Source organism: Canis lupus, chromosome 24, assembly GCF_048164855.1.
Source record: "Canis lupus baileyi chromosome 24, mCanLup2.hap1, whole genome shotgun sequence".
Classification (NCBI taxonomy): domain Eukaryota; kingdom Metazoa; phylum Chordata; class Mammalia; order Carnivora; family Canidae; genus Canis; species Canis lupus.
This window is the reverse complement of record NC_132861.1, coordinates 49,841,684-49,868,041: the sequence shown is the minus strand read 5'-3', so window position 1 is coordinate 49,868,041 and position 26,358 is coordinate 49,841,684. Positions and strand designations below refer to the sequence as shown.

At 46.1% G+C, this 26,358-nt stretch overlaps 1 protein-coding gene across 2 annotated transcripts in view; it reads left to right on the top strand.

Moving 5' to 3' along the window:
- The window catches only part of COL6A3 (collagen type VI alpha 3 chain), an 81,088-nt gene that overhangs the window by 5,563 nt on the left and 49,167 nt on the right, over positions 1-26,358 (top strand). The window contains exons 2-7 of one of the 2 annotated variants that reach the window (XM_072796800.1): positions 6,167-6,287; positions 7,797-8,414; positions 13,791-14,393; positions 18,788-19,372; positions 21,096-21,695; positions 22,893-23,465. In XM_072796800.1, the coding sequence (XP_072652901.1) occupies positions 6,197-6,287; positions 7,797-8,414; positions 13,791-14,393; positions 18,788-19,372; positions 21,096-21,695; positions 22,893-23,465 (3,070 nt within the window). In that variant the 5' untranslated portion in view covers positions 6,167-6,196. The remainder of the gene's footprint in view (positions 1-6,166; positions 6,288-7,796; positions 8,415-13,790; positions 14,394-18,787; positions 19,373-21,095; positions 21,696-22,892; positions 23,466-26,358) is intronic. The other variant, XM_072796802.1, reaches the window with a different exon arrangement.

Here is a 26,358-nt window from a genome sequence, read left to right as displayed (position 1 = left end):
AATATTGAATTAGATGTTTCAACTTAATTTTTTTTATAAAGTCTATTTTAAAATAATTTTCTCTTCCAGGCTTGATGGTGATTCAGAGTAGAAAGCAAAAATGTTTAATTTGTCCTTACTAGAGTGAGAACGTTTTAGCCTCTTTGAGTCATTCTGCAGTGGCACAGCAGAGTCCGTGGCCAGGGAAGGCGGGGTTGGGGGGGTGCGGAGGCCAGTGCCAGCCTGGGGCAGCAGCCCCGTGTCTCTTGGAGCGGGACGGACGTTTGTGCAATTTCTTTTGAAGTGTTTTCGAAGGCACTCTCTGCCTTGATGTTAAATCTGATCTAGCCTCTGCTGAATGTTTATCATTAGCAGTATAAATGGAGAAAAAGCCGTGCCTGGCTGCCTTGTCTTCAAGAGGGCAAGATGTTTTCTACATGTGCATGGTGGTGTCAGGCTTTTCCAACTGCAGCAGACGTAGAAACTTCTGCTTCTTGGTTATTACCTTGTACCCTAGGAATCTGTCTTTTAAATCAATTTCCAAATATCTGGCAGCTCATCGAGAGGTTCTTCAGGTTGCCTTTAAGGGGGGAAGGAAGCTCACCCCGATAGTGCTCAGCACACACTCACACGTGACCTCATGCAGGAAGGAGGCCACTTGCAGGGGGGACATCCAAACAGCCTCCCCCTTTCTGTATTGCTCTGTTTAAATGCATGAGCTGCTGAACGGGTATCGTTTTACTTGATTTTACCAGGAGGAGCCAGAGATGAAAGATCTTGGGTTGGCTACTGAGTGTCTAACAAGGACATGGTGGGTGGCAGCAAGGCCAAGCCAACACACATAATCAGAAGAGTTAACATTTCGCTATCACAGGAAACACGTTCAGAGCCTGGGTCAAACCGATAATGGTTTACAGATACATATGTGCGGCTGATACTCTCTTGTGCATTTTCACAGAAGGGAAAGATGAGGTTCAAGTTGTAAAATAAACAGTTAAAAGACCACCTTCCGATTTGGGGGCAGGGCGGTTTCTCCAGATGTTCCAATACATTTGCTTTTGAGGATTCCCCCAAAGTTCTTTCAAGTGGCAGGAATCCATTAAATCCCACCTTCTTCCTTTCCTAACAGAGGACCTGATAAGTCCTCTTTTCAGGGCACTTGAGTGGCTCAGTTGGTTAAGAGTCTGCCTTCAGCTTGCGTCCTGATCCTGGGGTCCTGGGATCGAGCACCACGTCGGGCTCCCTTTTCCCTCTCCCTTTCTCTCTGTGTGCTCTCTCTCTCTAATAAATAAATCTTAAAAAAAAAAAAATTCTCAATTTACTTCCTCCTCCCAGTGAGGGGCAGGTGAGGAGGACTCCTTACCCAGGATTCCTACAAGAAGGGAAAGGGAGTAAGAGAAGGAAGGAGAAGGAGAGTGACTGCCAACTCAAGACCCTTAGGGTTTCCTGAAGTGTGACTTCTTCTCTCACAGCAGATAGGACACATGCCGGCCTGGTCTTCAACGATTTCCGTAGCTCTCACTTTACACAGGACATCAGAGTTAACAGACGTCCCAGAACTTGATAGGAGGACCAACCTGACTTTAAAACAGCCGTGCTCGGAAAAGACCCAATAAATGCCCTCAAAATGAGGCCTCTGGATATATTTAAGCCTTTGTTTCAAAATGATTTCCTTGTGTGCATGTGTGTGTCTCTTTCTTAAAAAAAGATTTCCAGACATGGAAAATGAAAAAGCTTTTGAGTAGACTTTATGAAAACTAATTTCATGGAGTTGCAAAATAGCTTGGGAAAGTCTTTGGAATACGACCCAGTTCGATTGCGAGTCAGAGGTCTCTGTGAGGCAATCTTTGTAAGAAGAGGTATCTTTGCTTCAAATGGAAAGGCACCTCGAATCCTCTTCAGAATGAGGCAGAGCGGGGAAAGGCATTACTAATGCCAAATGGAAAGATAAGAGTGAAAATGAAGTTCTATGATCAAATCTGTTGCCTTCTGGACACAGAATCTGTGACATGAAGAACCAGGGCCTCACCCCACCCAACCCAAGGGTTGCAAGCGGCCAATTCTGGTTTTTCTTTCATATTTAAAAGAATGGTGGCACACAAATGGATTCTATTGACACAGACTCTGTCCCCAGGGAAGTCTATTTTTTCCCTAGAAGAGATGGGGAGTTTCCTCGGGATTGGGGCCAGACCTGGCATGGTCTCTCAGGGTTTCCTGGGATTCTTCCCATGGGCTTTGCAAATGCAGACTTTGGTGAGGATTCTGGTTCTAACTTGTTTTATCCATGTGACCTTGGGCACAGCGCGTTGCCTCACCTGGTTTCAGTTTCCCGGCTATAAAATGGGCAGGGGGGTGGGCGGGGTGCTGCCCTTGGGGTGTTGGAAGGAGGACATGAAATCCCACAGGCGAGATAGAAGTGCCCTAAATACTACTTGTGCCCTCTTGTCTCTATTTGCTGGGGTGATGGGGAGGTTTGCGAGGGGGGTGATGAGGGAGTGGCTGCATCCTTTCCCTTATTAATATGAGCAAGCCCGGTGATCATGTGGGAAGATGAGGTTTGACATCTTTTAACAACTTCACTTAAAAAACTTGGACTGCATGACATGATAAATAGAATAGATTTAATTGCAAACAGAAACATTAACAAATATTCAGCAGCTGGGCTAGGAATACTTGAACCACATGACTGGCTCCCAAGCATGATGGCAAGAAAAGTGTGTGGGACCGAAGGCAGTTTCCCCAACTGGGAATCAGCTCGGCCAAACCACGTGAGCTCATCGGTCATGAGTGGGGCTTGGGCAACACAAGCATCGTCTCTAGGACAGGAAGAGCTTTTACCCTCTGTCCTCATGCCCCCCCTCTCCCCGCCCCTCCCTTCTCTTCTCCTTAATATCTGGGTAGATTTTAGAAAAGATAATTCTTGCGCCCTGCACACTCACTTCGTTACTTTGTGTTCTCAATGGGTAGCACTTCTTTTATGGGGTTACTCTTCTAAAGATGAATATCTCGGAAATAAAAGAAATTTTACATGTCATTTTCAACCAATTTAAAATTCATTTTCCTAAAATAAATAAATAAGTAAATAAAATTCATTTTCCTTAGAGGAGAGTTGAAGTGAGTAATGCCTCTGGAAGATGTTAGATATTTCATCTCATTAGAGTTTAGATTTTTTTTTTTTTGAGCCTTATCGAAGATGAGAAAATTATTTTGGAGTTTCTCAATAGAGACCCTACTCAGGGTTTAATGTATGAGAGGATTCGTGGATTCCTCTGAGAATCTGACTTCTTAGATGTGATGCTGTGGAAGATGGAGGGATGATTAAAAAGCTGTTGGCAAACCGCTGAACACCCAGTGTCCCCTGTTTATGAAGGTTGCCTTCGGGAGACCGGTGATACTCCCATCCCACACCCAGCAGTGGGTGGGCAGATCTTGTCTCCCTTCCTGCTCTTTTCCACATGGAGTGCATGGGTCCAGTGATTACTGATGAGGCCCTATGATTTTTCTCTTGCTCTAATTCTTAATCATGTATCTTGTGCATCAATCAAATATTTAAAACAACTGAGCTGGACACCCTGAAAGATTTGCATTAAAATTTATCATGGAAGCAGTGATGCTATGGTGCTTACACTTTAGTGGGGAGGTAGACTAGATGCTTTCAGAGTCACATGCGACCATGGACCCCACTCTCAGAAAACCCTTTATACACAGATACAATTGTGCACACATTTGTGAGAGGTTGACAGGTCTTTTGAAATTTGTGGATGCCACATTTAAAAAAAAAGGTTTTGACCTATTACAATATTGCAGGTTGTTTTAGAAAGAACTGGCTATATTTTTTGAAAGAATCCAGTAGAATCTAAATGACGTGGACAATCTTTCCATAAAACAGTTTTCCAGTAGGATGCGTTTTGATGATAGAAAAATCCAATGTTTAATTTGAATAGAAAGAATCAAGGATAGCACACTTGCAATGTACTTTTACATTGTTTTAAAGTGTATGTCCTCAGGGCACCTGGGTGGTGTGGTTGGTTAAGCCATGATGTCACATAGGATAGAATCCCCCCCTCCCATTTTTTTAAGGCTGAGTAATACTCCACTGTATGCATGTCTCATATTTATCTATTCATCCATTGATGGGCATCTATATTGCTTCTACCTCTTGGTTATTGTAAGTAATTCTGCAACAAATTTGGGTGTACAGATATTTCTTCACAACCCCGTTTCAGTTATTTTAGGTATATGCTCAGAAGTGGGATTGCTGGGTTACATGGTAATTCTATTTTTAACTTTTTAAGGAAACTCCATCTAGTTTTCTTTTTTTTTAAGATTTTTAAAAAATTTTTATTTATTTATGATAGTCACAGAGAGAGAGAGAGAGAGAGAGGCAGAGACATAGGCAGAGGGAGAAGCAGGCTCCATGCACCGGAGGCCCGACGTGGGATTCGATCCCAGGTCTCCAGGATCGCGCCCTGGGCCAAAGGCAGGCGCTAAACTGCTGCGCCACCCAGGGATCCCTCCATATAGTTTTCTATAGTGGCTGCACCATTTTGCATTCTAGCCAACAGGGCACCAAGTTTCCAATTTTCCTGCCTCCTCATTGATAATTGTTGTTAACTATTTTTTGATAGTAGTCATTCTAATGGGTGTGAGGTGATAGCTCATTGTGGTTTTGGTTTGCATTTTTCTGATGATGAGTCATGAGCATCTTCTCATGTGCTTAATGGTCATTGGTGTATCTTCTTTGGAGAAATGTCTATTCAAGCGCTTTTCCCATTCTTAAGTCAGACAATTATTATTTGTTACTGTTGTTGAGTTGTGGGATTTCTTTATATATTCCAGATTTGAACCCTTTGTCAGATACATGATTTGAGAATATATTCTCCCTTCTGTAGATTGCTTTTCACTCTGTTGATAGTTCCCTTTGCTGCACAGAAGTTTTTGTTTGATCTAGTCCCAATTTGTCTATTCTTGCTTTTGTTGCACACACTTTTGGTGTCGTATCCAGGAAATCATTGCCAAATTCAATGTTATGAAGATCCTTACATTTTCTTCCAGGAATTTTATACTTTCAGTTCTTAATGTTTAGGTCTTTAGTCCATCTTGAGATGGTTTTTGTACATGTTGTAAGGTAAGCATCTAATTTTGTTCTTTTGCGTGTGGATATACAGTTTTCCTGGCACCATTTGTTGAAGAGGCTATTCTTTCCTTATCATGTAGCTTTGGCACCCTGATGAAGGATCATTTGACACATACATGGGATTGAAGTTATTTCTGGGATTTCTATTTTGTTCCATCGGTCCATATGTCTGTCTTTATTCTAGTGCCATTCTGTTTTGATTACTATAGCTTTGTAAGATGTTTTGAAATCAGGAAATGCAACACCTCCAGCTATATTTTTCTTCCCCAAGACAGTGGTGGCTCCTCTGGGTCTTTTGAACTTCCATATGATTTTTGGATTTTTTCCCCTATTTCTACGAAAAATAAAAATGCCATTGGGAGTTTGTTAGAGTGGGGGTGTTTTCTGAGCTGGGGTGTGGAGATGATGCAGTTTGCAGGGCAAAGGTCTGGTGACACAGGCTACTGAGCCCATCTGAACATGAGCTTGGCCAATTGGAAGTCACGTGTGTAGCCACCAGCTGAATGGGAGACCAGGTAGGAAGAAGGTCAACCCTCAGGTCTGCCTTCACAGGCTTGCTAATTCAGCGTCCCTGCACTTGTTCCATTCTGAGATTGGTGGTTGGCACACAGCAGGTTTTCTTGGGGAAAAAATTGCCCACCACAGAGTAAGGGCAAGATTTGAAGTGGTCCCAGAAGTCACAGTTGTGTTTTGCATACAGTCTGATTTGGGCAAAGTCCATTTTTTTCTGTAAACAGTAGGGATTCCTACAAACTGGGTCTACAAAATTCAGCTGGGTATCACAGACCTGTCCCTTTCTGTGCCCACACGTTCCTTGACTCTTGACTCTTTCTGCCATTTGTTTGGTGACTTGCTGTCCTCCTTAATCTGAGAGGAAGGAAAATTTAATTGCATTTTTTTAAGCTACGACAAAAGGGATATAATCACTAGACTCAAAGAGTCTCATTTATTGTTTAGTCAAAACCAGTTTTCACAAAAGGGATAAATCCTTGATGCACTAGCTTGTAATCTGAGTATCAAAACTGATCATTGCCCTATTTTCTCGTTCAGGTTCCCACTTGGTGCTTAGACACATTCAAAATGAGGAAACATCGACATTTGCCCTTGGTGGCCATCTTTTGTCTTTTTCTCTCAGGCTTTTCTCTTACCCGTGCCCAACAGCAGCAAGCAGGTAAGATCCGGAAATATTTCTTACTTTTATTCAAAGGAATATGTTCTCTGATTGTAGATCTTAGACCTCATGAGCTTGAGATAGAACTTAGACTTGCTTTGAAGGAATGGTGAAGCCCCTTGTTATGGGATGTTCATTCAGTGTACAGACTTTTCCAGATGCTCTGTATCCAGTGAGAGATGGCTTATTTTTGCTAAAACTTGGGTTTGATATCTTGGAGTTGTTTTGCAGGTGGTTTGTTTTTACATTGGGCATGAGTATCACAAACATTTTGCCAAATGAAGAGCTCTTCCGCATTTCTGGCACTGCTTTGGTCTCACGCCATATAAAACCAGGACAAGACAATTACTGAGAATGAACATTATTCTTCCTTGAAAACAGAACACATGGATCACCCTTCCTCTCTAATTCTAGATGCAAAAAGACATTTTTTTCATGTAGAATCACATCTTTAAAAAATCAGTTTCTCAAAACTATTTGAAAACATAGATCCGAATTAACCCTCTTAAGAGTTTGCTTGCAGAGTTTTAGAAAACTTAGGAATACTTCGTGCATTATGAGCTCGGAGGCATGGCCTCGGGTCTTCCTCCCCTTTGCCTGGAGGGTTGGGCCTCTGGCAGGGATCCTCCTGCCTGAGGTCCATGGTCCTTAGATGGCAGGGAGGTGAGCACTACCTTAAGGAAAGGGGGACATTGCTTGAAGCGTCAGGGCAGCCTGAGGTAAGTAGAGTCCAGGAGCTTGCTGTGTGCAGCCAGCCTGGCCTACAGTGCAGAAGGGCACTCTTTGGCCACCCACAGCCTGGCACTCTGAGCCTCCAGCTTCCACTTTTGAGAGAGGACTGGATTCATCTTTGAAAACCATAAATAGTGTTCCATATCTGCAAAGGCTTTCCTGGCCCTGAAAAATACATAGGAAGTAGTTAGAGCACTAACCTCCTGCTAAAAAGTCTGAGAAAAATGAGACGCTGCCTTTCTCTACAGTTTCACGAGTCTTCATGTAAGGAAGACAGGTTGATTACATTTATTTTTCTTGCAAATTATCCAAAGTGCTGGAGGCTAGCTAATGTAAAGCAGTAGAAGTTCTCACTGTTCCTTCTTCTCGGGGCTCAGAGCCCAAACTGAAGGATGAACTCGTAAAACGCTGGTTGGCTGTCTCTGATGGGAGATAGGCTTCTGGTCTCATCAGGTGGGTCTTGGGGGCTCAAACTGTCACAGAGAATCACGCCTGAGTTGAAAGACACTCCAGGGACTGTCCCCCTCCCCATTCTGGAGCCTGCTACTGGCTCACATATGGGGTCATTGCATATGGGACTGGGGCCAGCGAGTGGCCACCAGCTGGTGTCGCGTCCCCGCGGCCAGGTGCCCGTGGCTCAGGTAAGTCGGCCTCCGGGCGGGGCTCCCGGGGAGCAGTGCAGTACAAGGCCGGGCAGCGTAGGGAGGAAGGCTTTGCGCCGCTAGGAAGTCCTTGCCTGAACAGGAGAAACATCTAAACCACTGTCTTTTTTTAAAGATGTCAAAAATGGTGCTGCTGCCGATATAATATTTCTAGTGGATTCCTCTTGGAGCATTGGAAAGGAACATTTCCAACTTGTTCGAGAGTTTCTGTATGATGTTATAAAATCTTTAGCTGTGGGAGACAGTGATTTCCGTTTTGCTCTGGTCCAGTTCAACGGCAACCCACATACCGAGTTCCTGTTAAATACCTACCGTACTAAGCAAGAAGTCCTCTCCCACATTTCCAACATGTCTTATATTGGGGGAAGCAATGAGACTGGAAAAGGATTAGAATACGTAATGCAGCACCACCTCACTGAGGCTGCCGGAAGCCGGGCCGGGGACGGAGTCCCTCAGGTTATCGTAGTGTTAACCCATGGACACTCCGACGACCGCCTTGCTCTGCCCTCAGCGGAACTTAAGTCTGCTGACGCTAACGTGTTTGCAATTGGAGTTGAGGATGCAGATGAAGGAGCCTTAAAAGAAATAGCAAGCGAACCGCCCAATATGCATGTGTTCAACCTAGAGAATTTTACCTCACTTCATGACATAGTAGGAAACTTAGTGTCCTGTGTGCAATCATCCGTGGCTCCGGAAGGGGCTGGAGGCACGGAGACCCTTAAAGACATCACAGGTAATGGCAACATTGCCAGGCTGCTGCCCGCCTCGCTGTTCTTTGGACGTAAGCTTGGCAACCGCTGGCCTTAGAGCAAGCCCGTGGCTAGGGCGGGCGGGGGGCGGGAGGAGATGGCTCTTCGCGGGGCTAAAAACAAAGGTTTGACCGTGCTCTGGAGTCTCCTGAACTGGAGCTTTCACCTGCCTCCAAGGGGGTGTTCTGTGAAACAGGTAAATCTGGACTCTAAAGAACGCCTGTCTGCTATTAGGATCCCATGGGAGGCACTTGCCGGGTCCTACGAGGCAGGCATCTAACCCAGATCCCTGGCACCTGTTCCGGGAACGGAGGCTTCCTGGCAGCGAAGGCCGGTGCTGGAAGTGCCTGCAGAACTTGCAAAGAGAGACAGTGATGGAGAGGCAAGAGGCCCTTCTCAGGAAGGAACCCCCAGGAGGGGGCGAGTCAGCCCCTGCAACAGCCCACGCGGGGGTCCCGCCCTGGGGAAGATGGGGACAGCGGGGTGGACTGGGAGGGAGAGAGGGCCCTAGAGGCAGCCTGGTGTGTGAGCCACCGAGCACGGGGGAGACTGGGGGCAAACCGGGGGGTGCGGTAGTTTTGAGGGCTGCTCAGGGGCGGCCCTCGTGTGCAGAGCGTCCAGGGGATGGAGGGCCCCTGGGGAGGGGCAGCTGAGACCAGGGAGGCTGGCGCTTACCAGGGTTACCACACAGACGTTAAAGTCCCTGGAGGTGAACACAGGGTGTGTGGGGTGGGCGCAGGCTGAGCGTGATGTGAAGGAGTCCCTTAGGAAGGACAAAGATCCTTCAGGGCACTTGCTCTGCCCGGGAGGTGGAGGATCCTCCGAACAAGAGGAGTGAGTGGGGAGCAGCCTCAGAAAGCAGGCTCTGCACCCCAGAAATGACCCTATGAGCAAGATCCGCCCGTTCCTCCTAAGCTTTCCAAAGTGGTCACCCCCACCCCCTCCCAGGGGCTCAGAGATAGGAAGTCAAAAGTCGGCCTCTCTTGTTAATTCAACAAGTTGGATGGAGCATGGAGAAGAAAAGAGTTGAGATTTTGAGGCATAACTTGGCCAATCTAAAGGGCCGCGTGGGAGGGGCATGTGGAAAGACACGAGGGCATGTGGAGTCTGGTCTTATTCCAGAAAGGTGTAGCTTTCTGGATTGAGATCAGGGTAATGGGGGAATTGTAGGAACACAGTACGGGTGTCAGGTTCCCGAAACAGATTCAGAAAGCGAGCGCTGGAGAAGTAGTTGATGGATATCGGGAGAAGGAACAGTCGTCTTGGGCAGATGGAGTTGAGAGGAGAGAAGGGTTCCAAGGACTGACCAACCCCAAGTTGTTCATCGAGGGTCTCCCCATTGGTCACCTATACGCTCAGCTGTGACAGGTGTGGGAACTCTAAGGCCCTTGCCAGCAGGTCTACTTCTGACAGGGGAGCAAGCAGCGGCCTGGATTATTTACATTTGACACCAGAACGTGTTCTCTGCTATGAGTGACACGCCTCATGTATGTTTTATGACGGACGTGTCGATCCTGCCAGATTATAAGAGAAGGATCTGGGGAACCACCCCCAAGAGCATCCCAAACCAAATGCTCTGGGCCACAAGGAAACGACATGAGAGTATCTATGATGACCTCTTATTCTCTCCGATAGTCTCAGTGTCAGTAGTTCACCGACCATCACCTTTCTGAATGGAGGGATGAGAACTCATCCATACGGAAACAGTGAAGGGATCAGTAGAGAAACGGGACGTGTTTTCTCTATTGCTGGTTTGGCCGACTCGGGATGAGTTTGCCTTTGTGAGTTTGACCATTCTTTAAACGAACAATGAGCCTGTCAATAGAGTACGTTTCCACACAGGTGATAAAACCTTTGTTTTTATGCCAAGAAAGCATCTCTGTCTTCTAGTATCCAAGCCACTAGCAGCTCCAGGGTGGAACATTAATCTGTTTATGTTGCCTTTTCTGATTAACTTCACTTTGCAATTCCTCCAGTATCACATCCCACTGCATGTTCCACAGCAAAAAGTAAAATAATAATCATTCTCTGCTTATGGTTTTTGGGAGAGGTAGTCAGAGGGCAGTATAGAGATTGCTAGTAAGTTAGCGCTATTTCTTCCCGTTACCTGTCCACCAGGTAACTTCTACCCATAGAGTGTTCTTGATCATAAAATATGGATGTGTATACAATGCTAATGGTCCCCGCTATTCTCTTTTTATTAGACTACAACTTTATTCGGGTAAATGTCATTCTACACAGGCGTACGTGAATGAAATATCATAGGTTTACTTCTGCAAACTCATTAAGTTTGATTCTCAGTATTTGCACAACCAGAAAGTGACTTTTGCCTAATAAATCAGCAAATGTACTGATGTATCATGGCAGCTTGGTGGATAAAATATTAGTTGGAGAGGATTTTTTTTTTAATTTTATTTAAATTCAATTTGCCAACAAGTCCCCAGTGTTCTTAAATGAACTCTACTCAAGTACTCAGTCTCTGGAGATTGTGTTTTTAAAAATTTCTTTGCCATTCTTTTGCATATGCATACCACTAAGAAACAAAAGCTTTGCACTGAAGCGAAAGCTAAAAGTGGTCTGTATTCAGTGAGGATTTTGGTGTGAGCCTTCTTTTCTTTGTAAAATACAGATTCAAAGCACTCACGAAATCAATCTACAATTTAATGTTTGCATAGGTGGTATGTATGTGATCTTTTTATTTTTATTTAAAAGAGGAAGCATCTCATGAGCTAAGGAAGGCATTGTACCCACACAAATATGCTCAGGAAAACAGTGTTTCCAACAGCGTTAAAGGAGCCTGATTTTTCCATGGACATCCTGAAAGTTTTCAATGGAAAATGCCACAGAGGGTGTGATACATGAGCCGTTAAAGCAGCAAGCCAGACAACGTCATGTTTTTACTTTTAGTGACACCTGGTTATCCTTAGGGTTAATCTTGGTCATTGGTACGGCTTGCTGTACACAAGAACCCATAGCTCCCGTGTCTGTCTGAGGCTTCGGCTCTCCTGGATAACACAGCATGCCCTTGTGTGTCCATCATTGTGTGCATTAGAGGACAATGTTGTTTTTTCAGTGATGACAAATTATCCAACATTTTTTTATGACCTGCTGCTCTTCAGCTTTTAGGAGAGAAAAGTTCAAGGATTTTCTCATAGGGCTTCTCTTTATGTACCATAAAGAGAATTTCCTGGAAATTGCACCCAAAACAGAATAATAGTGGGATAAATTAATGAAAAAGTAAAACTAACAAGGAATGTGTCAGCCTGGTTTTAGGCATCATTTTTCTCTTACTGACCCTAGCTAGGCTCATAGCTAACCCTTCTTTTAAGGGACTTGGTGTGCTGAGTGAGTGGCAGATCTACCATTGTCTCTCTGGGGCATTGGTTCAGGCCTGGAAAATGTTGAGGAATATAGTGGTGTGATTGGCAGAGCCTCAGGCCTCTGACTCAAATGACACCATGGGCCATTTCTGTGGCACTGCATCCTCCCAAAGATCCCTCAGGAATCGTATGTTTTGGCTAAAGAGTAGCAAATGCTCTGGCCTGCTTAGCAAGGGCCCCCTGTTATTTCATACTTTTGTGTGACATTTATAAAAAATACAAGATCCTAATCACTGTAGCAAATTAACCCTTTCAATAGATCTCATATTTCCAAGCTGATATCTTTCCCTACACAAGGAACTCATCTGCAAAAATGTCAGGAGTTTTGTGTAAGTGGGGGAAGAAAGACCTGTTCTGATTCTAGTAATCCCTGGCTCATCTGACACTATGAGAGTATTTGGGAAAGAACAGACTATCACTATAGCAAAATTCTTGAGTTTTATGATATTAGATTTATATCCTGTTTCCATAGCAAAGATAAAAGCAATTTTGCTGGCATAAGGAAAAATTCATTTTACATGTAAGAACTGACCACTGACCACTAACAAGGTCAGAAGGAAAAGTTTTATGTATCATGTTGTGATTATACCCTAAATACAGCTTCCTAAAATCTCAGAATATAAATATCATATATGCTCACATAGAATCTTTTCCTGACACACATTTCAGTTATTAAAAAGCATTCACCAAACTGATTTGGCTTTTTTTCTAGTTTTAAATCAGTCTGATTAAATGTTCTAGCTGACCTTTTGAAATATTCTACTTAGGTTTATAAATTATTGATTGCCACTCCTTACACAGTGCTGCTGTGTAACCCCCATTCTCTGTAACGGGATGGGAGTCTCTAGCTTGCCATTGTGGGGAGAAGAGAGGCCTAGGTCTCCGATCTCATGTCCATCTGTATAGCCCCAGAGCTAATTCTGATTCAGGGTTTATTAGAGGCTTGTGATCTGTGTAGGCAATCAGTTTAGGATGTCATAAAAATAAGGTTGGATAATTATGTCATGACTGGTTTCATATCACTCTCCTTAACATTGTTCTGCATTATGTGATTGAATACAGAGGCAATAGCAAAAACACATGAGCAAGACATCTAGCCTAATCCCAGACCTGCATGTGAATTCCATGCAACTAAACATCATATGAAAAAAGAAAAGACCTTGATGTAATGAGCACTGGGTGTTATATACAACTGAAGATTTGCTGGACTCTACGTCTGGAACTAATGATACACTGTATGTTAACTAATTGAATTTAAATAAAATCAATTATTAAAAAAAAGAAAAGATCAACCAAACATCTAAGAAAGTATTTTTAAGATGAAAACTTTTACGTTGGCTTGAGTTTTTCCTTTCAAATTCACAGAGTTGCATGGCTGCTGCCATTTTGTTTTTTTAAAGAAAAGAGAAGAAACCGTTGCTCAAAGGAATCAAGTGTCTAACATACTGGGATGATAAGTCACCAAACCGTGAACCTGAGATTCTGTTTCCTAGCTGTGGATTTGGACAAAGAAAATTCCTATAATTACTTGAGGATTATAAGAGAAATGTCCAAAATTTAGAAACCATGTTTGGACCTCTGTTCATAGCACGCACCCCCTTATCTTCTCCTGTGGGTATAGTAATGCACAATTCCATGCAATGACATCTCCCACCAAATTTCATAGAAATTTCTGGAATATGTGCCCATGATTTCTCAGAAAGGTGACTACAATGTTTTGAAGTGTAACTACAGAGGTGGCGCAAATGAAAATCCGATATAAGTGCCCCGTTTTACACCATGGTTCCTAAGAAGTTGCCTCTTATCCATTCAGAATGCAGAACTGAAAGAGAATTTCACATTCCTTAATCAACATGTGTTTTGTTTGTCCATATTTCGTGTTTCTTATTGGTTTCCAAAGAAACATGTCAGAACACTGAACAATGCATGTGGTCACTTGTTCTAACGCTTTCACATTTTTTGCATTTCTTTCTTTTAAAGCACAAGATTCTGCAGACATTATTTTCCTTATTGACGGATCAAACAACACCGGAAGTGCCCATTTCGCAGTCATTCGCGACTTCCTTGTAAATCTCCTTGAGAGACTCTCAGTTGGAGCTCAGCAGATCCGAGTGGGGGTGGTCCAGTATAGTGATGAGCCCAGAACCGTATTCTCCTTGGACACCTACTCCACCAAGGCCCAGGTTCTGGATGCAGTGAAAGCCCTGGCGTTCACTGGTGGGGAGCTGGCCAATGTCGGCCTTGCCCTTGATTTCGTGGTGGAGAACCACTTCACCCGGGCAGGGGGCAGCCGAGTGGAGGAAGGGGTTCCCCAGGTGCTGGTCCTCATAAGTGCTGGGCCTTCTAGTGACGAGATCCGCGACGGGGTGGTAGCGCTGAAGCAGGCTAGCGTGTTCTCATTTGGCCTCGGAGCCCAGGCCGCCTCCAGGGCAGAGCTTCAGCACATAGCTACCAATGACAACTTGGTGTTTACTGTCCCGGAATTCCGTAGCTTTGGGGACCTCCAGGAGCAATTACTGCCGTACATTGTTGGCGTGGCCCAAAGGCACATTGTCTTACAACCGCCAACCATTGTCACAGAAGGTACGTATGCTCTTCTCGCCATCCGTGTGGGAGTGGGGTGTTTTGTGTGTTGGTTTTTGTAGAAGTAAGGCAGGCACCTACAGAATGATCCACCTCAGGAGAACCTGTAAGTACCCACAGTGGAGCCCTTCTGACATGCACCAGCTCTTGGATGTGATGTCCGTGCTTGTCGCAGTGTTGGGAAAGACACAAGATCTGTGAGTGAGTGGGAAGCTCCTGTTAATGCATGCATTGTCAAGAAAGTGTGCTTTTTAAGAGGAATTCAAGAAAGCTGTTACTCTGAGGCTACTGAGCATCATCGTATTGTTTACTTACGATCCAGTCATCTGAAAAATGGATCTCAGGGTCTCATTGCAATTCTGAGAAAGTTAGTCCCTGGACTTTGGCACTGCCTCTAAGCCAGTGTGTTACCAGGTGTGCTTGTAGGTATGTGAGGGCAGACCCTATGCTGGGTACTGACAGCCACACTTCTGAAGGTAAGAAACAACAAAGCACTCACTTGGTGGGATATTTATGAGATGCTGTTTTCCTGTGCTTGTCAGATTACTGAGTAGTTCTTTCAAGTGGTGAAATCATGACGTACATTCAAATGGAGGGCCTTTGGCGAAAGAGACCGATTGGAGTAATTTATAAACATAAAACAAATCACATCACCTAACAAATATGCATTTAACAAATGTGGGAGGTGAGAATGTGTTTTCAAAATGTAAAGAAGAATATAGCTGTGCTTGAGGCTTTGGCAGTTAGGGTTTAGGCAGATCCAATTGTACCAAGTTACCTCAACTGGTGATCTCATCTGTCCGCCAGAGATTACCAACGGTATTCCGCATTATTGCTGGGTAGGGAAAATCAGAATTGATGCCAAATTCCATCCTGAGGATCCCCTTGATATTTCTAGACATCCTTCTGATTGGAATACGACCCACGAAGGTTTCTCTGGATTTGTACACTTTTGGAAACAAACAGATGGTTTCCATAGGTTTCTTCAACATTGAGAAAACACCACGGCTGTAGCCGGGGGACCTGGCCTTTGATCCTGGGTCTTATGTGAACCAGCTGTGCCATCCTGGGCAGGCCGCACAACTTCCCTGGGCTCCAATTTCTTGAATTTATGACAAAGGAGCTACACTAGATGAAGACATTTTCTGTCCCAGGAGGAGCTCCACACTCTTCTTCTTCCTGGGCAGCACATGCTCTGAGTTCAGTTTTCCCTAGCGAGAGCGTTAGGTCCTCACTCACAAACATCTTTGACCTTTGTGACTACTTTGAATACTCAACAAAGATTCTTGGCTTTCTGGTGTGGACAGTACGCCAAGCACTGGACACAACAGTACTGGTGGACGAGAGCGACACGGCCACTGGCCTGTTACAGGATAATGGGCAGATGGTGGAAGGGCAAGCCAACGACCAGACACAGTATTGGGAGTGTGAGAAGGTAGATGAGGGTGCCCTGGGGCTGTAAGGGGAGGACTAGGGGGAGAGAGCTTCAGACAGGGTGGCTAGTGAAGGCCTGTTAGAGAAGCTGCAGGATAGAAAGCGGACATCAGATTAAGAGCAGAGGGACAGTGTTCCAAGGGATGGTGGCCCTGCAACGCAAAGGAGCCTGGCATCTTTCCAGGACTGTTGGAAGGTAGTGGGGCTGGAGCTCACTTGATCCACGGAAGGCTGCAGAAGCAACTAGTTTGGGGGTAAACACAAACATCTTTGTCCTCACCGTGTCATGTTTGAGGTGAGCATGGGCACTGGGGGCTGACCGTCACAGACAGTCACATGTGGGTTCAGAGGAGAGGTGTGGGAGTGCGGCTGGGAGAGAGACAGGACCTAGGGGGCCAGGCCAGCTGGGTAAGGAAAGGAATGCTCTCGAAAGTGACCTGGGAGGGCGGTCAGTGCAGGGAGATGCCGGAGTGGAATGTTGGAAGCCTGGCAAGGATGGTGTGTCTCGAGGGCGGGAGAGGTGGCTTGTGTCCAGAGCTGCTGAGAAGCTCAGTTGGATGAGACCGAGGGCTCCACTGCATGTGTCCCCATGGAGGTCATTGGTGGCCTTGGCAGATCCTTGTCACTGTAGCGCTGGTGGGGGGTGGGGAGGAGAGGCAGGAGGAGACAGGGAGGGCAGAGGACGAGCTCCGAGGGAGGTAGAGGTGCCTGTGGAGCTGAAGGCATGTCCTCCAGTGGCTTCTGTTTTCTCAGTGACCCATGTGGTGAGATTGGGCTTGGGCCCGGGCCAGGTGTGAGCCAAGAGCAGAGGATGAAGTAGTCATTCTGGAGGCTGGGAGAGGAAAGCTTCCAGAACAGCACTGGCCCTCGTGGGCTGGTGCAGATTACCCGAGCAGCACAGCCCGGAGAAGGACGGGGGCTTTGTCAGGAACCGAGGCAAGGCCCCCGAAGGTGGGCTGCGGAGCTGGGTGGGCAGATCTGGGGCCTGGCATGGTGGAGGCAGGTGGAGGGTGAGTGAGCTGCAGGTGAGGCCAGGCCGAGGGTGGGGGATGGCAGTCTCCGGAGATGGTAAGGACAGGTGGGGCCTGAGAAGCAGTTGCAGGGTAGGGGGTGAGAGGCGGCATGGGAGGACAGGATTTACTGGGGGCCAAGGTCCTGAGTCATTGAGCATGATGGGAGTAGGGCGGTGAGGAGACAGCCCTGGGAAGAAGTGACAGGAGGGGTCTGGACATTTGCAAACAGCAGCACGGCAGAGCAAGGGCAGCCACCCCGGTCCCGGGCTTGTGAGGTCTGGGAGAATGTGATGTCCTCAGGGTGTGCTGGTGGCGGCTACCTCCGGAGGCGAGAGCAAAAGCCCTCAGATCAGCAGGACCTTAGGTTCACCTCCCAACCAGGGTATTTTGAACCCAGGCCCAGCAAAAGACAGCTCCATCTGGGTTGGCATCACATGATAGGAAGGAGGATGTCACGCACTGAAGGGGGACAAGAGGCTGCCCGTCAACCTGCTGAGGGAGTCAGCCCGGTGATCGAGGATGACAGTTCACCTGTCTTTCTGCTCATCCACCATGTATGTTACCCACACGCACACACACAGACACACACGCACAATGCAGGAATCTCTGCTTTTCAGGTCAGAACTACTTGTACATCAATATGGAGGAGGGGAGTGTGTGAGTGCGTGCATCCGGGCAGGCTCACTATCTGTGTGTGCATTAAACGTACACGTGTGGTTAGCTGTCTGTACGTATGTATGTCTTCTATGTACATGTGGAGGGGAGGAGAAGGCAGGCCTGGGTCACACGCAGTGTCTTTTGCACACGCATGTAGTGAGAATTCCACACATCTGCACATCTCTATGGAGAGTAGGACTTGGAACTCATCGTTCCCACACCACAAACTGATGCCAGAGCAATGTCCCTGCATGCCTGTCCCCGGGTGCTTTGTGTCTGTGCACATCTACATGTTTTCTCTTAAAAGAGGACAATTTGGATGAGTAATAAGATAGTCAAACGTCAAGACACATAATCCACCTGACGGTGTGGAGCGGTAGAGGCCTGCTCACGTCCAGATAATTATTTAATAGATGACAAGCATTCCTGCCTCAGCTTTAACCACTGATGTTCTTATAAGTCCTAAAAGCCCTGGCAGGTGTTTAGATGGGGTGTCGTGTCTGACCCAGTTCCTGGTGGTCATGGCTCAGGCCACCTGCTCACATGGCAGGTGGACACAAGCTCACAGGCATGAGGCAGTGACCTTGCTCAGGTGCTTTTGCTTTGTGGTTTATCACAGTCCTAGCACCTCCCCAACACAGGTCTCTTGAATGGAAATACTTCAATGCCACTTGCTGGGTTTGACATCAGTTTCCTTTGTGTAAGTTTTATGATGTCAAGTAATTGTTTCTCTTTTCTTCGCCTGAAAAACCCAGGCTTGAAGAGTAGAACGGGAGGGAATGGGGATGTTTGTGCCATCAGCTTGGCAGGAGATGTTCATGACGTCACAGTTGTGAAATGAAGGGCCCTCTGAGTAGACACTGATGCCTCCTTTAATTATTTAAGCTGCTATGGCTTCATTCTGACTTTCAAATCTAACCTATAGACTTTTGGCAGAAAAGAGCTTCCTGACTTTTTTTTTTTTCTTTTTCTTTTTCTTTTTTTTTACTGATAATGCGCTAAACAGGCGGTTACTAAAACTCAATTTGTTTTCTTGCAACTATTTTGTGAAATGGACTAAGAGTGGGTGGGGGTGGGAGGGTCAGGAGCCCATCCTGCCACCACATACAGGGAGAATGCAGCTGGCACTAATGTGTGTGTTACGACAGATTCTTCAGGGGGGTCCCACTGACTTCACGCTGGCCCGAGCAAACGGGAATGCCCTTGGAGTGGAGTTGGTTGTATAGAGGGTCTTAGTTGGACGCGATAGGTAAGGCCATTCTACTCACCTTATGATGTTGCTACCTACAGTCATTGAAGTCAACAAGAGAGACATAGTTTTCCTGGTGGATGGCTCATCCGCACTGGGACTGGCCAACTTCAATGCAATCCGCGACTTCATTGCCAAAGTCATCCAGAGGCTGGAGATCGGACAGGATCTAATCCAAGTGGCAGTGGCTCAGTATGCAGACACTGTGAGGCCCGAGTTTTATTTCAATAGCTACCCCAATAAAAGGGAAGTCATTGCCGCCGTGCGGAGAATGAAACCCATGGAAGGCTCAGTCCTGTACACGGGCTCCGCTCTGGACTTTGCTCGGGACAACCTGTTCACTAGTTCGGCTGGCTACCGGGCCGCCGAGGGGGTCCCTAAGCTTCTGGTGCTGATTACAGGCGGTAAGTCCCTAGATGAAATCAGCCAGCCCGCCCAGGAGCTGAAGAGAAACAGCATCATGTCCTTTGCCGTTGGGAGCAAGGCGGCCGACCAGGCTGAGCTGGAAGAGATTGCATTTGATTCCTCCCTGGTGTTCATCCCCACCGAGTTCCGAGCCGCCCCTTTGCAGGGCCTGCTGCCCGGCTTGCTGGCGCCTCTCAGGACCCTCTCCGGAACCTCTGAAGGTATGATGGGGAGGAAGTCAGAGCACGGCAGGGTGGTCTGCAGGCAGAGCCTTTGAGAAAAGCAAAACAGAACAAAACCAAGTCTGATTTGTGCTCAGAGAGATAGGTGTTAAATGATGGAAACAAGAGCCACAAATGAGATTTACTTCAGGCTTCCTTTTACCCTGAGTTGGAGATTGTGTGACCCCAATGCCATATGATACAATGGTATGTCTGCCAGTGTCATAGGATGAGAATTGCATGACTTCACATGTCATCAAACAGAATCCTATGACAGAGACTATAGGGCCAGGGGTCACCTGTCCTTACAGCTTCTGGCCTAGCCTAGGGAGTCACTTGGTAGTTGTTACCTCTTGTCAGATCCCAGGGTTCTGTCCCTACTGGTGACTCCCGTCCAGCCTGCTTCTGCCACCAGCAACATCTGGCCCGGCTCTTGCCCTCCTGAGCCGACAGTGGCCCAGCCCTGACCAGCGCAGAATGTTATTGGCCTTCTCTCCTCTCTCTAAGGGGTTTCCCTTCAGTCCCCGAATGGGCATGGAGATAAAGACCCAAGTGGTTTCTAAAATCTTTCCTTTGATGTGATGATCAGTGAAAAGTTATTTTCAAATTCTGTTGAGCTGGATGAGTACCATGCGCCGTCCTTAATGAAGATGAATATCACGGAAATGAGCTTTTCCACCTCACGGCCTCACCCCCTGGAAGACTGTTGGATGCATGACCCATGTTGCATGCTGCATGCTTTCTCCCGAGGCTCTCTGCTCTTCTGAAAGCCTCCCTCTCTCCTACTTCCTTCAGACTTCCAGTCCACACTCTCCTAGCCAAAGCCATTTAATAGGACATAGGGTAGAATTAGTTGTTAGGCCAAAAGTTGAGTGAGATAACCAGGGAAAAGATGGAAGGTAATTTTTTTTTTTTTGGAAAGGCATGTAGTACTATATGTGCTGCTACAAATTCTCTAATTTGAAAATTATACTTTTGAATCTTCACGTGCCTGTCTTCAGTCAAGCATGGTCAACAATCCTTTTGCATTTTCACCCGTTTCCATGCTCCTATTATCTCACTCTGGAGGCATTCCCACGGGCACCCCGCTGGATTACTGCCAGGCGATGCTGTGGCTCCCAAGAGAAGAGTATCAATAGAGAGTGACAAAGGGGTGGTCCTGGGAATACTTCAGGATGAGAATAGAGCCATTTTATTCATTTTTTTTCTAGCCTTGAGGAACTTCTATTATCAGGTGAACTTGGGCTAACACTTCTGTCAGTGGACGTCTCTCTGCAGATGTGTAGGGGTGAAGCCCCGGGGGACCCTGTCTCACCCCTGTGAACCTGGCCGCGACCGCGGTCATAAACATGAGTGAGGCGGTAAGCCGCAGTGCCCTGGTGGCTTCCCTCGCAGGGAATGAACGCACTTCCAGGGAAGGAATGTTCCACCTCCAGGATTCCGGTCATTTTTGTTGGTTGCAAATATTCTAACCTTGGCACTGTATCTCTCCACAAGCCAACTTGGTTTCGTCAACTTGGCTACCAATATGCCTCACAAGCACCAGCCGCCACTAGAGGAAAATATGCAGCCTGCTGCCATATTTTACGAGACCGACATGCTTTGCCTCACTGTGACCGTCTGTGTGTTCTCAATGTTGGCATGCGTGCCCGAGGTGCGGGCACGCATGATGTGGCCCTCGCGGTTGTGTATGTCTCACTTTGTTTTCTGTGCTCCACTGCAGTTCACGCAAACAGAAGGGATATCATCTTTCTTTTGGATGGATCGTTCAACGTTGGAAAGGCCAATTTCCCTTATGTGCGGGACTTTGTAATGAACGTAGTTAACAACCTTGATGTTGGAAGCGACAACATTCGTGTCGGTTTAGTGCAATTTAGTGACACTCCAGTAACAGAGTTCTCCCTAAACACATACCAGACAAAGTCAGATTTGCTTGCTCATCTGAGGCAGCTGCAGCTCAAGGGGGGGTCAGGCCTGAACACTGGCTCGGCCCTGAGCTATGTCCATGCCAACCACTTCACCGAAGCTGGCGGCAGCAGGATCCGCGAACACGTGCCGCAGCTCTTGCTCCTGCTCACAGCCGGGCGGTCTGAGGACGCCTATCTGCCAGCTGCCAATGCCCTAGCGCGCGCGGGCGTCCTCACCTTCTGCGTGGGGGCTAACCAGGCGAATAGGGCAGAGCTTGAGCAGATTGCTTTTAACCCGAGCCTGGTGTATCTCATGGATGATTTCAGCTCCCTGCCAGCTTTGCCTCAGCAGCTGATTCAGCCCCTAACCACTTATGTTAGTGGAGGCGTGGAGGAGGTCCCACTCGCCCAGCCAGGTAAAGCTCCCCACCTGCGCGGGGCTCCCTTCCCCCAGCACGTCCCCCGGGGGCAGGTGGCCCAGTCTGAACCTAGGAGCGTGCTGAACTGTAGAAAGGAGACTGGCCTTCTGCGGTGGAAATGTTTTGGATGGGGGCTTGAGACACGGTACCAGCAAGTTTTGATTCTCTCTCAAGGGGGTTCATTTGTGAAAGAAAGTCTAGAAACTCCAGCTTCTGTTCCTCCCATCTCAACCTGCCTCCTGTGACGGTTTCTGGAGCTTAGATCCAGACGGCAGTGAGAGTGAGAGGGACGGCCTCCCTTTCATATGGGATAATCCACTGAGGTCATCTAAAGATGATTTTTTTAATGTTCAAAATCTGCAGAAGGTAGAAATTAGTATTTTTAATAAACCCCACAAGGGCTGCATCTTTATGTGACGATAAAATGATTTCCAAAGGAAGTCTGGACTGTTGTTGTCACTGCAAATCAGTACAGTGGTGAGATGAGGACACGTTGGCTCTACCACTTGCTGACATCACCCAGATGGGTAGCAAGGGGGAGACAACTGCATCCTAATCCTGTTTGAACTGAAAATGTTCACGGTACATGTGGTAGCCCCCTCTGGGCTGTCATCCCTGTTTTCTGTGGACTAAGTACAGAGGATTGGGACTGTACCACAGAGCAATGGTGGGTATTCTTTGGGGTCCTAGTCCATAACCTCAAAGTTAATGAAAAGACGATCCACTTAGAGCAGATAGGTGTCAACTCAGTTATCCTTGGATGGTTAACCCATGTCAGCCTTTGTTGCAAAGGACTGGTCAATTTTGAAGCAAAAGGATAATTTGGGCCACATTTTAAGTGGTTTAATTTACAATGATTGGAAAACACTGTTCTCCTAGAGTGACGACCTCCTGACCCAAGAACAGGGCACTCTGGAGCTTACACTGTCTTGCTTTGTTGAAGAAGCATGACACTAGTTTGGGTAGACCCATCCGGTTCTTTGCCAAGAGACACTGCTGTGAAATGGAGCATTTTACTGATGGCTGGTGCTTCAGGTTTTGACAGTGGGTTTTCTCCTTCCTTGCTGGTACAGTGATCATCAAAAATAATTGTGTGACTCCCCATTACCAAATGCTAGTGGTGCTGGGCTGAAGTCACACTGGTGCCTGGAAGGTTCTCGTCCCTCACTGTGTCCCAACCTACTTTTGTTGTAGAGAGCAAGCGAGACATTCTATTCCTCTTTGACGGCTCAGCCAATCTCGTGGGCCAGTTCCCTGCGGTCCGCGACTTTCTCTACAAGGTTATCGATGAGCTGGATGTGAAACCAGAGGGGACCCGGGTTGCGGTGGCTCAGTACAGCGATGATGTCAGGGTGGAGTCTCGCTTCGATGAGCACCAGAATAAGCCCGAAATCCTGAATCTTGTGAAGAGAATGAAGATCAAGACTGGCAAAACCCTCAATCTGGGCTACGCGCTGGACTACGCACGGAGATACATCTTTGTCAAGTCCGCCGGAAGCCGGATCGAAGATGGAGTGCTTCAGTTCCTGGTCCTGCTGGTGGCAGGAAGGTCCTCAGATCGTTTGGACACACCTGCCCTCAACCTGAAACAGAGCGGGGTGGTGACTTTCATCTTGCAGGCCAAGAACGCAGATCCTACTGAGCTGGAGCTCATGGTGCCGTCGCCTGTCTTTATCCTGGCCGCCGAGTCACTTCCCAAGATTGGAGACCTTCAACCACAGATCGTCAATCTCTTAAAATCAGTGCAAAATGGGGCACCGGCACCAGGTATGGCATAGAAATTCTGGTTGCTTCCGCGGCCCAGTTCTGCAATGCGTGGGTATGCGGTAGGCTGCTGGCTCTTTCTTTTCTTTTCTTTTCTTTTCTTTTCTTTTCTTTTCTTTTCTTTTCTTTTCTTTTCTTTTCTTTTCTTTTCTTTTCTTTTCTTTCTTTCTTTCTTTCTTCCTTATTAATCATTTTTGTTTATTTTTTTTATTGGAGTTCAATTTGCCAACATATATCATAACACCCAGTGTTTATCCTGTCAAGTGCCCTCTCAGTGCTGTCACCCAGTCATCCCATCCCCCAACCCACCTACCCTTCCACTACCTCTTGTTCGTTTCCGAGTTAGGAGTTTCTCACGTTCTGTGTCTCCCTCTCTGATAATTCCCACTCATTTTCTCTCCTTTCCCCTTTATTCCCTTTCACTATTTTTTATATTCCCCAAATGAATGAGACCATATAATGTTTGTCCTTCTCCGATTGACTTACTTCACTCAGCATCATACCCTCCAGTTCCATCCACACTGAAGCAAATGGTGGGTATTTGTCGTTTCTAATGGCTGAGGAATATTCCATTGTATACATAGACCGCAGCTTGTGTATACATTCATCTGTCGATGGACACCGAGGCTCCTTCCACAGTTTGGCTATTGTGGACATTGCTGCTAGAAACATCGGGGTGCAGGTGTATTTTGGCATTTCTGTATCTTTGGGGTAAATCCCCAGCAGTGCAATTGCTAGATCTTAGGGTAGCTCTATTTTTAACTCCTTGAGGAACCTCCACACAGTTTTCCAGAGTGGCTGCACCAGTTCACATTCCCACCAACAGTGCAAGAGGGTTCCCCTTTCTCCACATCCTCTCCAACATCTGTTGGTTCCTGTCTTGTTAATTTTCCCCATTCTCACTGGTGTGAGGTGGGATCTCATTGTGGTTTTGATTTGTATTTCCCTGATGGCCAGTGATGCGGAGCATCTTCTCATGTGCTTCTTGGCCATGTCTCTTCTTCTGTGAGATTTCTGTTCATGTCTCCTGCACATTTCATGATTGGATTGTTTGTTTCTTGGCTGTTGAGTTTAATAAGTTCTTTATAGATCTTGGAAACTAGCCCTTGATCTGATACATCATTTGCAAATATCTTCTCCCATTCTGTAGGGTGTCTTTTAGTTTTGTTGACTGTATCCTTTGCTGTGTAGAAGCTTTTTATCTTGATGAAGTCCCAATAGTCCATTTTTGCTTCTGTTTCCCTTGCCTTCAGAGATGCATCTTGCAAGAAGTTGCTGTGACCAAGTTCAAAAAGGGTGTTGCCTGTGTTCTCCTCTAGGATTTTGATGGAATCTTGTCTCACATTTAGATCTTTCATCCATTTTGAGTTTATCTTTGTTTATGGTGCAAGAGAGTGGTCTAGTTTCATTCTTCTGCATGTGGATGTTCAATTTTCCCAGCACCATTTATTGAAGAGACAGTCCTTTTTCCAGTGGATAGTCTTTCCTGCTTTGTCAAACATTACTTGACCATAGAGTTGAGGGCCCATTTCTGGGTTCTCTATTCTGTTCCATTGATCTATGTGTCTGTTTTTGTGCCAGTACCGCACTGTCTTGATGACCACAGCTTTGTAGTACAACTTGAAATCTGGTATTGTTTTGCCCCCAGATATGGTTTTCTTTTTCAATATTACTCCACCTATTTGGGGTCTTTTCTGATTCCACACAAATCTTAAGATTATTTGTTCCAACTCTCTGAAGAAAGTCCATGGTATTTTGATAGGGATTACATTAAATGTATAAATTGCCCTGGGTGGCATTGACATTTTCACAATATTAATTCTTCCAATCCATGAGCATGGAATATTCTTCCATCACTTTAAAATTTTTTTTTAATTTATTTATGATAGGCACACAGTGAGAGAGAGAGAGGCAGAGACACAGGCAGAGGGAGAAGCAGGCTCCATGCACCGGGAGCCCGACGTGGGATTCGATCCCGGGTCTCCAGGATCGCGCCCTGGGTCAAAGGCAGGCGCCAAACCGCTGCGCCACCCAGGGATCCCTCTTCCATCACTTTAATTGTCTAACTGCTCTCAAGGCAAAACAGGAGAATCAGGGTAACATTAGAATATTTCATAATTGGATATATATTTCATAATTAAGATTATAAAGATTTAGATACATCAGTAGTTAAAAATCTTTTTGAAAACACTATTTTTTACTAGATGCTTAATAAAAGCCACATACCAGGGGTATATTATAGCTAAAAAGGTCTTCAACTTCATGGTCCCCTAATGTCTTACTTTAAGTGGGTCTCCCTATGCTGTAATTCATCCACAATTCATTCATAGAGAATATAAAGTGTGACAAGAGGTGGGTGAATTCTCACCATAAGCACTTCACTGGAATCTCCAAGTGCTGATCCATTTTACCAAGACTTTGTGTTTAACCACTTTACACTTGTCGATAAGAATGCAGCAAAAAAAGAGCAATTAGTTTCAATTCAGCCCTTTTGATTAAAAACCGAGGGTTTAGAACTTCTACATTGACTCTTGGGCCGTACACTGTTGGTTTTGGATTGTAACCCCAACATCTGGTCTCCATTTTTCCCTATTGATTCGCTGTGACATACGGCAAATCTCAAACCCTCCCATCTCAGTAATGTGCTGATGGTTATGCAGGTTATGCTGTCTCATCTCTCCCTCAGCAAACACTGTTTCCTGAGTACACCTTTGAAAGTTGACTATACTGCTCAAGCATTGAGAAATCCTAAAATAAAGGGTCTATCTGTCTATCTATCTATCTATCTATCTATCTATCTATCTATCTATCTATCTATTTATCATCTACCTATCCATCATCTATCCATCTATCAATCATGTATCTATCTTGCTATATTCATTTTAGATTCCTGTAA